Source organism: Musa acuminata, chromosome BXJ1-11 (genome assembly GCF_036884655.1).
Source record: "Musa acuminata AAA Group cultivar baxijiao chromosome BXJ1-11, Cavendish_Baxijiao_AAA, whole genome shotgun sequence".
NCBI classification, from domain to species: domain Eukaryota; kingdom Viridiplantae; phylum Streptophyta; class Magnoliopsida; order Zingiberales; family Musaceae; genus Musa; species Musa acuminata.
Window position 1 is genome coordinate 29,594,922 of NC_088337.1, and position 16,205 is coordinate 29,611,126.

At 37.4% G+C, this 16,205-nt stretch overlaps 3 protein-coding genes across 5 annotated transcripts in view; 1 reads left to right on the top strand and 2 right to left on the bottom strand.

Annotated features, from left to right (window-relative positions):
• Positions 1 to 1,661: 1,661 nt before the first annotated feature.
• Positions 1,662 to 2,412, bottom strand: LOC135597569 (uncharacterized). Its single transcript, XM_065090698.1, has one exon. It carries the CDS (start codon positions 2,286 to 2,288, stop codon positions 1,788 to 1,790), a length of 501 nt encoding a protein of 166 aa, XP_064946770.1. The 5' UTR covers positions 2,289 to 2,412; the 3' UTR covers positions 1,662 to 1,787.
• A 2,122-nt stretch (positions 2,413 to 4,534) lies between these two features.
• LOC135596648 (large ribosomal subunit protein eL29z-like) lies at positions 4,535 to 5,459 on the top strand. Its single transcript, XM_065088710.1, has 3 exons — positions 4,535 to 4,670; positions 4,749 to 4,852; positions 5,184 to 5,459. The coding sequence occupies exons 1-3, from the start codon at positions 4,556 to 4,558 to the stop codon at positions 5,268 to 5,270; spliced, it is 306 nt and encodes a 101-aa protein (XP_064944782.1). The 5' UTR covers positions 4,535 to 4,555; the 3' UTR covers positions 5,271 to 5,459.
• Positions 5,460 to 7,341: 1,882 nt separating this feature from the next.
• The window catches only part of LOC135597570 (uncharacterized), a 46,746-nt gene continuing 37,882 nt past the window's right edge, over positions 7,342 to 16,205 (bottom strand). For all 3 annotated transcript variants that reach the window (XM_065090700.1, XM_065090699.1, XM_065090701.1), the window contains 6 exons: positions 12,871 to 12,925; positions 12,366 to 12,769; positions 10,363 to 12,294; positions 9,706 to 10,275; positions 9,552 to 9,610; positions 7,342 to 7,878 (listed from right to left, as the gene is read on the bottom strand). In XM_065090700.1, coding sequence (XP_064946772.1) covers positions 7,686 to 7,878; positions 9,552 to 9,610; positions 9,706 to 10,275; positions 10,363 to 12,294; positions 12,366 to 12,769; positions 12,871 to 12,925 — 3,213 coding nt within the window. In that variant the 3' untranslated portion in view covers positions 7,342 to 7,685. The remainder of the gene's footprint in view (positions 7,879 to 9,551; positions 9,611 to 9,705; positions 10,276 to 10,362; positions 12,295 to 12,365; positions 12,770 to 12,870; positions 12,926 to 16,205) is intronic.

Sequence of the window (16,205 nt, forward strand, 5' to 3'; positions counted from 1 at the left end):
GCACTTGCTGTGCTGACTGCTCAGGGAGAAGGCCATGTATCGCTCAGGATTGTGACTGTGAGGGTTGTGACAGTGGGCATCCCTCACCTTCATATCACATGCTAGCTTGTGCAGATGTTTGGAGTTGGAATGGTAGCTGTTTTTCTTTCTCTTTCTCTCTCTCTCTCTCTCTCACACACAAGAAAGAGATTGAACTTTTCGTAACCTCACTTCTCCAGAGCCAAATGTCCACTTACATGCAGGCATTTAAAGGGCCACCGGAAGCATGCACCAATCCATGCATTAAACTTCTTATTACCCCTTCAAACATGCTACTCTTAGTTACTCCAAGTAAAATTCTCACTGTCCCAATGGTAGCTATCATCATCCTCTATAGTTCCGTGGAATTGTCTGCGATGTGGTAAAAATGGTACATCACTGTGGACAACAGAGATACATGAGATTTGTGGCACATGAAATGGGACTTCTGACAGTGCAGCAAATAAGGCGATTCCAGAAATGATTTGAATCTTGCTTCTGAATCATTTATCGGATGTGGTTGTCCTACAGATTCATCAAGGAACAAAGAAATCAGTGAATCAATCCAAAAGCAGCTAAATTCTCTTACAAATCTGATTTGGTCTCTCTGAACAATATGCAGTCTGTTTTGCCCACATCTAGGATTCAGCTTTCTCTCATATAGTGTTCTAGAATGAGGTTCAAAATTTGCTGTGTTCTCCATCTTTCTTGATTCATTTATATTTATATTTCCTTTACATTGGCTTCTTTCTATATGAAATTTTTAACAAGCTTGACTGGTTTTCAGTAGCAAATCGACCGACACATTAAGAAAGAAACAAATCATCATACAGATGAATATCTTAATAATCATATATTTTCTTAGAGCCTTAAGGAAACCTTTTATCTCAGGTTTTCAGTATGAGAACTTCTACTCATCCTTCATGATTGTATGTATATGTTTTATGTTTCAACCTCTTTGAATAAAGCATGATTTGTCTATTGAGTTCCAAAGTATCATATATGAACACCCATGTATGCTGTTTTCTGATTGCACTCACTGTTCCTTCTTTCCTGACCATGTCAAATGGTGGATGATGTATCTCCAGTTTTTATAGTTCCATTCTTATATCCATAAGAATGAAAATTTTCATGTCTATTATTGGATTTGAAGTAACACGATCAGTTCAGTATCCCAAGAACAGGAAGAAACCTTTGGGTCTTCTTCAACAAATGGTTTTGTAGCTTCAATAGCAGTTTGAAGCTTCCTTAGTTTGGATATGAAGAAGGAGGCAGTGCTCAAGTTACAGATCTCAGCTGTGTATGTGTGTGTGCATCAGTTTACACAGACACACAGATTAAGAAGGCTATCTCAGCTATGAGTTCCTATCATTTTGGACATCACTTCATATTATAACATCACCAACTAATGTAAAATATTTGTGTAAGAATAAAATAATTATAATATCTTTAAATGTTTTATCTTAGATATACCTTGAAAACATTTATTTGCTTCAACTTCCATTGTTTATTATAGGATAGATATTCCATCTCTTTTAGAATTTATAATCTTAAATTAATTAGAAATACCTAATTTAAGTGAATTAAGATACTTTATTTATGCACAAAGAAAAGTTTTTTCTTTTTTTTTTTGGGAGGAGATAGAAGTAAAACTCCATGTTTGTACTTGCAAGGGTTGCACGTGCTTTTCACGTGACAGAACAACATAAGGGGAAAAAAAGAATTAATAATCCTAAAAGAAAAATAAAAATAAAGAATCTAAACTAGATTTAGTTGGACTTGGATTCGTGGATGGTGTCGAGTGCCGGTCTCCACTGCCGGCATCCACCAACCCGTTTACCGGAAAAACCGGTCACCTCCCCTCCCAAGACGGCCGTTTTCCCCTCCTCTCCACCGGCTACCTCCGGGAACACCCGCCCACCGCCCCCGCAACTCCCCTCCTTCCTCCCCCTCCGCCGCCGCCGGCCGCGGACGACGTCGAGCAGGACCTCTATCTGACCATCGGAGAGCCGGCACCCGACCCGGTCCATCGGCAGCAGCAGGTACGCGCCCCCGGCCAGCAGCTCCTCGTCGGCCCGCATCCCGGCGACGCGCCGGGTCCTCGCCACCTCCTCGGCGCGCGCCACCACGTGGCCGGGGTACTCCATCATGATCTCGGCAGCGCCTGCGGGGGCCTCGATGCGGCGCAGGACGCCGTCGGGGCCCACGACCTTTGCCGTCCCCGCCTCCGCCCTCCTGATCCGCGGCACGCACGATGCTCCGTTTCCCATAGCTTTCCAACGCTGCAGCTCTCTCTCTCTCTAAATACACGCAGTAGTAGCAGCAGGAGCACGAGCTTTTCGGTGTGCGAGGTAGGTATCTTTTCTCTTCTTGGAGTATGGGATAGGGATCGAGGGGGAGAGAGAGAGGGAGATATATATAGAGAGAAGCATGGATATTGGATTAAACCAGGGAAGGGGGAGAAGAAAGAGGAAGGAAGGGAGTCGACAAAGCGGGTTGACCGTGGAGTGGACCGGGCCATTACGCTTGTGCTGATGATCACAACCGTTGAATCGCTTAGAGATTCGTACCCGTGAGGATTCCCAGATTCTTTGGACGCGCCGTGTGGGAAGCGTTCGTCGTCAGTCGGAGAGCGCGTGGATCGTCATGACACAGATTCGGATCGACCCATTTGGACAGACCCGTTAGTGGAACAAACATTTGTCGGCCAGGACCATTAAGCGGCCAGTTGGATCCAACTACTACGTCTACTGCTACGTCACTATCCCAACAAGGGCCCAAAAACAGCAACTCGTACCCATCTACTCCTCACGTGGGGCCCCCATTGCCTGAGAGTGAAGACGGGGTCCGATAACGCTAGAGTAGTCGACAGGAAAGGGACCGTGTTGCCTCGGTGGGGCGGTCGTTTGTCTGACTCGGACGTGGACGCGGTCCCACGCGTCGAAGCGGGCCGCAAGACGTTGTCGCGTATAATTATTGGTGTGCTCGGGACATTGAGGATCGTGACTTGAATGAGTCGGTTGAACCAGCTGGAACGAGTGCAATGTTGGTCCACGATGTGACACTCAATCAATCGGTTTAAATAGCGATGTGAACCGGGTCTAATGTGTATCAATCTCCGGTTTTCGTTTTTCCTCAAATAGTACCTTTTTTTTAATAATTTTATAATTTTTTTTCACTTTTTTTTCTCATCTATTTCGTCCTATCGTCTTTGGACATCACTTGTCCTTTCCTATCTTTTACTTCTGTGCTATACTCCTATGTGATACCCTTCCTCACTTATTGTGCTCTTCATCTTCGTCCTACTATAAACAACAGCTTATCGACATTGACACAATAAGGTGTATCGATCTTGTTAAGAGTGGAGGTTGCTCGAGCATCGTCCAAAGGAAGCCTCATAATAATGTGTGAGAAAAGATATTGTACAGAGGCAATAGACGATATTTTCGAAATTAAAAAAAAATAGAAACATGCTATAAAAAAAAATAAAAATTGATACACTGAGTCTGGTCAACGTAGCAGTTGATGTGGGATAGCATGGGTCAACTGCTGACCAGGTTACTAGAACTAGTAAACAACATGTTTCACGTGGCATTGACCACCACACGAGGAGTGTATAGTTGACCGATAGCCACTTTAGGATTCAAGTGATGGATACATAATGGAATACAATTCATACTAATACTTGTAAGATGTGATAAACGATGCCCGAAACTTGGTCAGAATAAGTGATGGAATTAGTGACGTGTATATGACTTTTCTGACAATAAATAATCGTATCCGGTCAAACGAAGTAGTACATGATAGTCTACTCCAATAAAATGATAGAGTCGATCATTTCCTTAATGTAATTAGTTGTTGCCCTATGAGAGATTAAGAGGGATAAGAAAAGGGTGAACATGCTTTGTTTGATTTATTCTCATTATGAACATTTATGCACAAGTGCTTTTACTACAAGACTACTAATCATAATTTTGAATATACACTTTTTATGTGCAAGAAAAGTTTGTTAAATGCAAAAAAAAAAGAAGAAAATTCAGCTAACCATTCATGTGTTGTTCACAAATGGTAGCATTTTTACACTATCTTAGTGTTTTTAATAATATCAGAAAATATATAATATAATATAAAAAAAATTATATTATAATTTTTTTATTATAATAAAATGTTTTCAGTAATATCATAGTATAAAAATACTATAATGGAATCGAATCACCTTATTAATTGATCCATAAAAAAAGAGAGGAAAAAGGGAGAGACGATTTAGGGTACTAAGAAAAAAAAAAAAAGGGAGATGTTTTAGAAACTTCTAAAAATAAGAGATATTTTTTTCTTCAAAAAAATAAAATAAAATAAGTGATTTTTCTCGAGAATTCCCAAAATATGCTATCACAATTCATCATCTAATCAATTGTCTATTGGAAATAGCCCATCATCTTATCCCTTCCATGGAATTGGGGCTTTATGTCTTTTAGTTGAATCAATAATTGAGCCTTTCAAGTTAGTCTATCTTAAGCCCAATAAAGGCCCAATTAGTATGTACGGAGAATATAAGCTGTCATTGCGGAAAGTTAGTCTGTCTGTAGAATTTCGCCGTCGGCTTCGAGACCCAAACCCTAGCCGGCACCGAAGGCGGACGAAGAGTCGATCTGGTTTCATTCCATCCCACGGTATTTTGTCTTTGAAATTCGGCTCTAGGAAATTCTTTTTTCCTTTGTTCTTGGTTTCAGAAATGGCGAAATCGAAGAACCACACAGCTCACAACCAGTCGTACAAAGCCCACAAGAACGGGATCAAGAAGCCCCGGAAGCATCGCCACACCTCCACCAAAGGGGTACCCCTCCTTATCTACTTAATTGCCCTCTTTCAATCTTGGGTCTTGATCTTGATTTATCCCTATCTTTTCCTATTCTTACCTAGGGACTTTAGTTGATGCATGGGCATCTGTGTTTGTAGTTCTTGTTGTGTATGCTTGGTGTATTTCGCCAAGTTGATGTTTTCTTCCTTTTTATTAGTTGTTTTATGAATATTATCACTCAGGATGTGCCGTAATAGCATTTCTGAATTGGTATTTTGTGCTTGGATTGGTTTGTTTGTGTCAAAGATCTTTCTTTTATGTATGTGTTTTGCTGAATGTCCAATGATTTTGATTTTCTATGTTGCAGATGGATCCGAAGTTTCTGAGGAATCAAAGGTACGCCAGGAAGCACAACAAGAAGAATGGTGCCTCAGGTTCTGAGATGGAGGAGTAACGGAAGACTGAGCCAGCTGGTTTTTCCCTTAGGACTTGATTATGATTTTGTTTTTTCTGCAATGTTGGAATACTTCAGAATGTTATCGATTAGAGTTTGGGTGAGCAAACACCACCACTTTTAGATATCTGTAGCAATTATGTTGGACAACTTTTAGTGCAGAATAGTTCTTGGGATTATTATCTTTTATCTGTTGTCCATCAATTTAAATGACTTCATTGGTCTTGTCAGATCATTTTGTCATCTCACACCTTTAGCTTGAGCTTTCTTCATGACATTGCTTGAATAAGTAGCATAGTCGTCGTGGTCACACGGTGCAAGTGCTTTCTCAACTTGGCCATCTCCGTGTCACCTGATTCAGTGACATGAATGGTGTGATTCTTCAGATTCCTTGGACTTGTTTTCTTTTTGTGGGCTTCTGTTCAGCATCTTCACTAATGAAGCTACTGTAGAAATGTTTCTCTATGACATCATGATAAGGTGATTGTGTCACTAGATTTTGCGGATCTATTTGTACTCGATGAAATGCAAATAAGTATTTCTTTTAATGTTTGATTCATTATTATTATCAAAAAGTTATTTTACTGGTAATGTTTCATAAAATCTGGACTGTTCCCTCTCAAAAGATGGAATTTTGACTTGTTTTGCGCTTTTTTTTTTTCTGTGTTTATTCATTGGCATATACCTATGCTGTTGCTTGTTTTGCTGATTGCCAAATTAGTCAGCGAGGGAGAATCTATTGGAAGCACGATTTTGCATAGTTCTGAGGCTTATCGATTGTCTTCAATGCTTACAGCCAATACTGATTGTCTGATGACTTGTTAATACTTTGATTGGATAATCAGTGTGCTGCTTTTCTGCATTGAAAATGTCGAAAATGAGAATTTTGTATCTTTTTCGCGAATAACGCTGGTAATGTCTAGTCAAATGACTGATATTTGAATCTGGCTTAGGGAATGTATATTTGTGCTTCTGATGAGGGACAAAGGAATTGATGTCATCTGGTGTTGGTTCTTCTGTCATTAATAGTTTGGTGGAGTTCTTAGGACCTTTTCTTTTCTGTAAACCATTAGCAGAAACCTTCATTTAATATATTCCAGTAGTTCCATGGTTTTCTTATATACTTTGATCCGCTATACTAAATATGCTTTGAAATGATATTTTCAGCTTTAAGTGAGAATTATCGTGATTGTTGATTTTGTTGAGGCTAATTACATTGATTATTTTTGTAGTTAATTATTTTTAATATTTCAATCATTATAATTTCAAAAGTTATTTTGGTATCTTTATACTTGAGAAAATAAAATATATAATCTCGTTTTTTTTATGTTGTTGATTTTATTGACGTAAATACTGTAATGTTTATTTATTAATTCTGTTTTATTTTGATTTACTAATGAGTACATACAATATTTTTGTCGATAAAATGGTGTGAAAAGAAGCAAGATTAAATGTTTTATTTTCGTTAATAAAAAAATCTTAATATAATTTTTAAAAGCTTAAAGATCGGAATCTTAAAGGTATTTAATTACAGAAAATAATTTATAATTAATTTATTTTATCGTATTGAGAGAAATGATTATTTTGGCATTTTGTTTGTTCATGTGATGGTGAGGACATAGGTCGAGTTTTGACACAGAAATTGCTTAGCTTACTGGATCGATCCTAAATTATTCATGTTAGGTTATTTTTTTAAGAAAAATAAATAACAAAGACGAGATTTGAATTGATGATTTTATCGTCTTTGGCTAGCATCTTCTTCACCTTTCCATTGAATTGATGATTTTATCGTATTTAGGCGCTTCAATACAAATGTAAAGGAAAATAAATAGCAAAGATGTCATTTACTCTCTTGGGAATTAAGTGTATCGATTACCAAGAGAAAAATTGGCATTATAACATTCTCAATGTAACAACTAATTCATAATTCCCAAATTATACCACGGATGACATTGACAACATGCACTTTCTCATTCTTCCAAATTATTACCACATGGTTTTGGTATTATTATGTCAACAGTTATGTAGAACTTGTTAAGCTCATGTACATACATCTATACCACAGATGACATTGACAACGAGCACTTGCGCATTCTTTTTATTGAGGATGGTGATGTGGGTCTATACAAAAAAATTTAATCGTGGCACTTCACTGCCAGCACTCTTTTATCTCCCCTCCTCTCTCTCTCTCTCTCTCTCTCTCTCTCTCTCTCTCTCTATCTCTCTCTTTTTGAACCTCCTTGGTATCGATTCCCTGGTAACAACCACCCAAAGTAATGCCAATTCCTCCCCGAAAAATTACATCTTTAAGTAAAAGGCTGATGCTGACAAGTGACGCAATATGTTAGAATTAATAGTTTATCTACAGTGAAGCAGCAAGATTTAATTTTTTTTTCTCCTTTTTAAGAGGCACTCCTACAACGAGAATGTGCGCATGGTCCACTCGGACAATCGACGCATCCTTGTTGTCATCTCTGCGCTTTTGCTGAAGTATGATGTAGCATTTGAAATCATGACAGAAGCATCATGCTTGACTGCATCCACAGTGCGGTAGTAGTTGTTTTCGAGTCTCCTCTTGATCACCTCGAGGGAAAGCGGAACGGGGAACCTGCAGAAAGAGTAAGCGTCAATGAAATGAATATTTTTTTGATAATTCACAATTCCAGAATTATGTCATGTTTAAGAACAAGAACACGCCATATCATTTTTCCGACAATGGTTAGGGGCTTTGAGAGAAAACTGTTTTTAAGCTCTCAGGATCAGCTGTGCCTTTGCCCTAACAAAACCCTTCAAATTTAATGCAACTTCCCGGTCATCATACCAGGTGTACCCACTACCGTTAATTCTTTCCAGTCCATTATCAAGATAACAGCTTCCTTAAACCCACGTCACTCTTCCTTTTGGTATTTGAAATTAATTACCCCCACCCTCACATTATGGCACAAAATAACAGTAATTATCAGCCAAGTAACTACTGAAGAACATTATTTCATCAATCATCCAGTGGAACAGCAAAGAGACAATAATGACTTGCAAATGTAACAAGAGTTTTAGCTGGAATTTGCTTTGCACATGCTTCTAATAACTCCACTATCATCACTGTGAAACTTAATCGGGGAAAAAAATAAACATTTCAAAAGCTAGATCATTTGACAATCAATAGCTGATATTTTTAACTATAAAACATCTACTTGGCCTTGAAGAATAATTAGAAGAAGATAATATAACATGTGCCAGATTGAGCTGGAACTGGGCCAAGGTGGCCTCTCGAGACCAGATTGAAATCTGGTAGTAAGATTAAATAAAGTTAACCCCAGTTAATAATGTAAAATGAGGGACTCTTTCAATACAACAACAAATACATTATCACATTCTCAATGTTACCACACATCGAAAGATACTAATAGGTAAGAAATTAAATTAATCACAGAATCATCTACTTGGTATAAGATGATTCCATTGATCAGTTTAATAATGTAAAATAAGGGACTCTTTTCAATACAACAGCAAACATATTATCACATTCTCAATGTTACCACTTACCACACACATTATCACATTCTAGAAACAGAATAATATGCAAGAAAATAAATTAATCACAGAATAATCTCCTTGGTATAAGATGTTTCCATTGATCAGTTTAATAATGTTAAATAAGGGACTCTTCCAATACAACAACAAACACGAAGAACCTGTAAGACCTGACAATTTGGGGCAGCCACAAGTATCTTCTCTAAATATTGAGCTACAAGTATCTTTTCTCAATTGAGCTCTGGTAAAAAGCAATATAACTAGTTAACAAATTAACATCCACAAAACATTTCTTTTAATTTCCATTGATGTCCTCTATGTTGTTTATCTACCTTTCTTTGCATCACTAATTTAGATTGACTCACTTTTCCAACCATTGCAAGTAGTGGGTTCTTCCTCATTTGGTATCTGATAAGACCACCCTTAACTGTTCATGAAACATTTGTATTAACTTCCACACATTCATCTCAACTTCCTCATGTCAGTTATACTGTTTACTAAAACAGTATATACACGCTGAGGCCCCAATGCATGATAAAAAAGTAAGCTGTCTTGGACTCCGTTACATATAACTGGATGGTAATAAACTAAAGTTACATGAAAATATCTTGTTAAACTTATCAAAATAATAACTTAAAATGCAGAAACACAATGCAATTTGAAAAGTCGTATTTTATTGCTTCCACTAACAATTTTATCATAAAATCCAAGTAATCAGAAAATAGAAGCTTTAGTTAGAAATAGAAATACCTGTTTAAAAAATCAGACTTTTGAGCCACCTGACTCAGTTTACAAACACCATGACAATCCTGAGAAAACAGTAAACGGTCAAAGGTTCACATAAGAGCTTGAAAGAGAAACTAACCAAATGTTTAACAGAAAAGTCATCTACAAATTGATTCACCTCATTTGTTATTGATGTTTTCTCTAGCTTAGCGATAGAACTTAAAAGCTTATTTCTGGTTTCGTTATCAATACAAGGATGTTCCCACTGGATACTGGCATCGTGAAACTCCCAAGGACTATGTAAATGCTGGCCAGAAGAATCATCTTTGTACTGTATAACATATCGCTCCCATGGGCTATCTGGAAACTCAGAAGATTTAGGCTTTACAGCCAAGATCCGTCCCCCCCACCAACTCCCACCATCTCGGTCTGCATTCCTCCACCAGACTTGGCACTTATCTCTGTGAGTCCAATTTCTTTCTATGGAGGCATCATAGCGTATTCTTTCCACAAGAAAGTCTGGAAAATAATCAAGCTCAGGCATGGTGATTCTGAAAGATTTACCAAATGCACTGGATGAAGGATCTACAAATCCAAGGGTGAGTTTGCAGCAGCTGTCACCAGATCCAGGAAGTGTAGAGTAATCAAGGTCTTGAACCTTGCAAAACTCAACAGCTTTTAAGCCTTTTACAAAGTTCCAGGGACCTACTTCAGATGTCCCAGAACTTTCAATATACTCTTTATGGCCCTGAAAATGGTCAAGAGAACAAATAAGCAACAACAATGTGGCACCTTTATATGAATGAAATATCACCAAATCAGAAAACAATTATACCTGTCTCAGATAGGCAACCTCATCACCTTTCTGAGGAATATACCTGTAGCTGTCCTCGTGCTCGAACAACATAAGCCATGAAAGTTTTCGAATTGATTGGTGGTTTCTTCTTTTGTTCAAAGGTCTAAAGTCAGTATTGTAGTTCTCCCTTCTATTTCTGGTAGATCTTAAACCAACAGTCATTTTAGAAGTTGACTTCCATTCATCAAAAATAAGTTGATCACAAGCATTTAATGTAGATCTTCCCCTGCTTGTGGAAGCACCTAATGGATCATTTCTTTGGCTCACTCTAAAATTATTATTACTATCAGTTAACTCATTTCTGGATGTCCTCATGGATCTTGTTCTGCAAGAACTGTCTATCATGCTATTGCTAATACCTAGCTCCATCTTTACATCTCCACCGTAGTCATCAGAGTCTGATGTAGTTTCTTCCTTTACATTAATGCCAGCCCCAGAACTTTTCCTTCCCTGGGATGACTTTGTCCTTCTATAAACAGCATTATATACTTTACCATGGGACTCTAAATCCATCTTGTAATTGTGAGAAATGTATAAACTGGCATTTGTCTGCCTTTCTGAACTTTCTGATCCATTATTCTGTTGCCCATGTTCTAAATTCTTTCCACTGGTTCCTTCATCCTCCTCATTCATAACTGAATCTAGATTATGTCCAGTTGGGACTGGACTATCTGACAATATTTCACCTTCAAAGCTCCTCCAATCATTACATGCCATAGATTTTGGTTTGGAGGATGAACTACTAACCTCTTGTGCTAATCCTCCCGACTTGATTCGTAGCTTTGGGTAGATGGTCTTCACATTTTTTTCCACTTGCTGATCGACATCAACAATACACTTACTGCCAAATAAATTCTCATTTTTAATTGGAACCACTTCAGGTCCTTTTAATGCAACGTTAGATATCCTGAATTCACTGCTCACTGGGTCCCTGCGAGGTGGTACAACTAATTTATTTCTACTGTCACTACATGTCAGTGTCACCTGATCGTGTTCATGCTGATGTCTTAAAGATCTAGACTTCCTTTCAGGAGAAAGCACATCAATTCTAGTACCATTTAATCCAAGTGGAGCATCATCCACTCCCTTGTTTTCAAGTGCACTTCTGTCAGGATCAATTTCATGAGCTTGGTTCCTAGAAAGAGATGTTCCACACTCATTCTCGGATATGGGACATCCATTATTGTCACTTACAAATGTTCTAGGACCATCTTGGCAAATATCTGTAATCATGTCGCCCAGTCTTGGACGTTTGGATGACCGTTGCTTTACTTCTCCCCATTTCATCGTGCTGGCCTGGTGTGCTGAAAGATTAGGATGACCAAAAATCTCTGTTTGTCTTACTCCATGTGCATCAGCCTTGTAATTGACATCAACACTAGTTATCGGCAAGAAAACTGGTACACCATCCTGTTTGTGGCAAATAGATTCTGTACTTCCAGAAACTACTACTATTGGCTCACGAGGTGGCAACTTAAGGACCAAACTCCTCCTGCTTGCCTGACTGTCCTGATTTTTTATGATTCGAGAAGGTTTTGCAGCATCTTCACACTCATCCTTGAATTTTTTGTTTTCATTTGCATAATGAAGCTGATTATTTTTCATTGACCTTTCAGACTCGATGCTCTGGGTCTTTGAATCTGGAGGCGCTGATTCACTTTCAGAGGAATTGCTATCTGAATCATTATCTTCTCCATCTGTAGAAATACTGGTTATCTTAGAAAAGAAAGTGAGAGCATTTGTTTTAGCAACTCTCTGTGGTCGTAGTGGCTCTGATTTAGAAGATGTCTTTCCTGTCATGCATCCACTCCTTGACCTCCTACGTCTATGAGCCCTAGATAGAGTAGCACCATCACTCTTGTCCAAGCTTCTTCTTTTGAACCGCCTACCAGACAAAGTTGTGAACTTGGCCTGCCAGAGAATATATCAGAGATAAGTAGAAGTAAAACAAAAGACTGATATAGTTCCAAACTAAATCTTACTTCAGATTTGTGCCTTTTCCTTTTAGATCTCCTGAGGCCTTCATTTAAGTCATGGTCAACTCGACTGTCTTCTGCACTGCTTTCTGCATCTCCAGAGGAACTGTTACTCAAACTTTCATGTTCCCCGTCGCTTAAATATTCATCGGTTACATTATATTCGGAATCAGTGTCATCACTCTGCATGTCATTTTCTACTTCCCAATCTATAGCATCCACAACCTCTAGTGAAGGCTCAACCCATTGTTCTAGGTTGCCAATCGGTAGTGGTTGAAAATCGCCGGTAGTGGCATTGTAAGTTGGACCAACTGCAAGTTTCAATGAAGTGGGACGCCACTCAATACCTAAGATACCTAAGCGACGCCGTTGGTAGACGCTCTGGTAAGGTTCCGAATATGGAATCATGTCTAACGGAGGAAAGCATTACTTAGAAAACCACTCTAGGAAAGAATCACATAGCAAAGGAATACTAATAGTTTATGCAGCGACCATAAATACAAATGCATACCTAAATCGCAAAGGAGATCCTGAATGTTCCTCCGATGTGGTGTAAGCTGTGTCTCCTATGTTGCAACAAGAGTTAAAGTCAGAACAATTAAGGTTATTGAAGAAGCATAATGAGATGAAATTGAGACCCAAAATCTTACTTGTGTTCAAGAAATATCAAAACTAATGGGAACCACCATCCAGACAGTCTATAAGACAATATAATATAGTATGATAGAGCCATTATTTTCAACCAAGGTTCGTCGTACCATGGTATATCACCTAGTATGGGCAGTACATACCAATCTAATAGGGCACTGATATGCGGACCACCCCATACCAGACTATACACGTTACATGACCCTATATATGGGGTTTGTACCGGTAGAAATCCGAATGTTACAGACTTGTACCAGTCAATGACAGTCGAATTTCGACCAATACCAATCAAGGGCTGAGATTGCCCTATTTCAAATGATCAATTTGACCATTTAAACCCTTTTCTCCTCCTTTTAACCCATTTTACTCTCTTAAACTCTTTCTCACTTACATCTCTCTCGCATTCTCACATTTTCACTACTTAAACTCAACAAAGCTACGATTTATGGTTTAGATCAAATTTATGAGGCTAATTTGGGAAGAATACTCCATTCAGGAGGCATGTATTCTCTTTTTAGATTTTTGTTGATTTATGAGATGATTAAGACTATTCTATGTGGTTAATGTCTAATATATTGTTTGACATATTTTTAATGGTAAAATATTGTTAATTAAGGAGTAATTAAGGCCTTTAATATTGTGATTGGTGTGTTTAATATTGGTTTTTTTAAATTAGACACTTAATGAGTCAAATCATTATATTTCATGCAGTGATTTACATCTTTATGATGGTATAATAGATTTAATTAGGTTTTAATTAAGTTTTTTTAATGTTATGATTAGTGGTTTTAATGATGATTTAATCAAAGACCCATATTAGATCAATTCAATGTCTTTAATACCTATTACAATGTTTTATAGTGGTGAAAAAGGACTAATTAAGGATTAATTAGCTATGTTAATGCTGTGATTAGTGAATTTAATTACGATGATAACAAAATTTGACCGAATCAATTAAATGTCTTTAATGCTTATTAGAGTATTTGACATGTTTATAGTGGTGAAAGAGAAATAATTAGAGAGCAATTAACTATGTTAAAGGTGTGATTAGTGTATTTAACGATGATTTAGTCTTAATTTAACCTATCGGATCAAATTTACATATTTAATGCCTTTTAGGGTGTTTGACATATTTATAGTTGTAAAATAAAGTTAATTATGGCTTAATTAAGTTGTTTGATGCTGTAATTAATGTATTTAATGATAAATTTATTGTTATTTGACTCATTATTGGGTCAATTTCATGTATTTAATAATTATTAGAGTGTTTAACATGTTTATTGTGGTAAATGATGGCTAATTAGGAAGTAATTAGTGGTTTTAATGTTGCAATTAGTATATTTAATTATAAATTCATTGTAATTTAACCTATATTGAGTCAATTCTATGTATTTAATGATGAATAAGTTGATTGACATATTTATAGTGACAAGGAGGATTCATTAAGTATAATCGCACATCATAATCTTAAATTAGGGTTAATCGCAACTTGCTTATTTGATTCAATTTTGATAGGAACATGGTACCAAAGGAACAAGCAAATGATAAACAGATGAGAGAATACTATAGGGCTATGCAGGAATCAATTTATGACGAATATGAGAGTCGCGACGATGACATCGCCCTGGATCTCAAAGCTAGTATTCGTGCATCACTAGAGCATCAATACAAGTACGAGGAAGCAATGAGGCATCAACAACCTGACTCACAATGAAAGCGCGGCGGTGGTAGTGGGTCTGCGCCACAAGGATTCCAAAGGTCGACCGACATAAGACAGCTAACTGCCCCTCCTCAATTGAGTCGGATTGGTAGCATGAGACAGGGTAGAATCCATGATTTTATCAAAGGACTTGGCAGGAGGTCAACACCGTATATTATTGATATTGATCTGCAAACATATCCTCCACAAACAGCGAAGCAGACATGGATTAACGATGCATATACAAAATAAAAGAAGTGAGATATTGGGAAGACAATTACAAAATAATTCAACTTCCACGGGATTCCAGCAAACACAGCCCAAGATCCATATCATTAGAGCATGATCTCTTCTATTCAAAAGGCTAACATAGGAATCCAACCTCGAATATTCAAGGAGATCAACAATGTGTATTTAGATGAGGAAGTGACAAAATTAAAGGATTTGATCAAATCCTTCAAGAGGCAATGAGACGACTATGCAGTAACATTGATGTGTAACAGTTGGACAAGGCCAACAAGAATGAGTATTATCAATTTTCTTATGTATTACCACAGACGAGTGGTTTTTCATAAGTCTAGTTAATAATATCGACAAGATTCAAGATGTAAACTATATTGAAAACATACTGAGCACCACAGTAGAGGAAATCGGATCATAGTACATTATCCAGATACTCATCGACAATGAAGTCAATTTCAATAAGATCGATTTATAATTGATGGAAAAAAGGAAAACATCGTTTTGAACTCCATGTGCAGCTCATTACATGGATATAATGCTGAAGGATATTAGCGAGCTACCATCAGTCAACAAGTGTGTAGCTCGGGAACAATCGATTATAAAGTTTATATATAATCATCATTGGGTCCACTCTTTTATGCAAAAGTATATAAATGGTGAGATACTCCAACCTGGAGTCACTTAGTTTGCTACAAATTTCATTGTCTTAAAGTCAATACAACAAAAGAGGCAAGGTCTCATGACAATGGTCACCTCACAAAAATGGTCTGATTCTAGAAATTCAAGATCGACCGATGGAAAAAATGTAAAAAAGACTAATCTTTCTTCTAAATTTTGGGATGCCGTGAATGAAATTATAACAAAAGTAGAACCACTTTATGTTGTCTTCCGTAAGATCAATATGGACAAGCATCCCCAAATGCCTTATCTTGACATATGTTGATTACAGCAAGAGAGGCAAGGTCTCATGACAATGGTCACCTCAAAAAAATGGTCCGATTCTAGGAATTCAAGATCGAGCGATGGAAAAAATATAAAAAAGACTAATCTTTCTTCTAAATTTTGGGATACCGTGAATGAAATTATAACAAAAGTAGAACTACTTTATGTTGTCTTCCGTAAGATCAATATGGACAAGCATCCCCAAATGCCTTATCTTGACATATGTTGATTACAGCAAGAGAGGAGGCCAGGAAAGCATTCATAGATTATTTTAATGTTGATCAATACTTACAGATCATCGATCGTAGGACTGA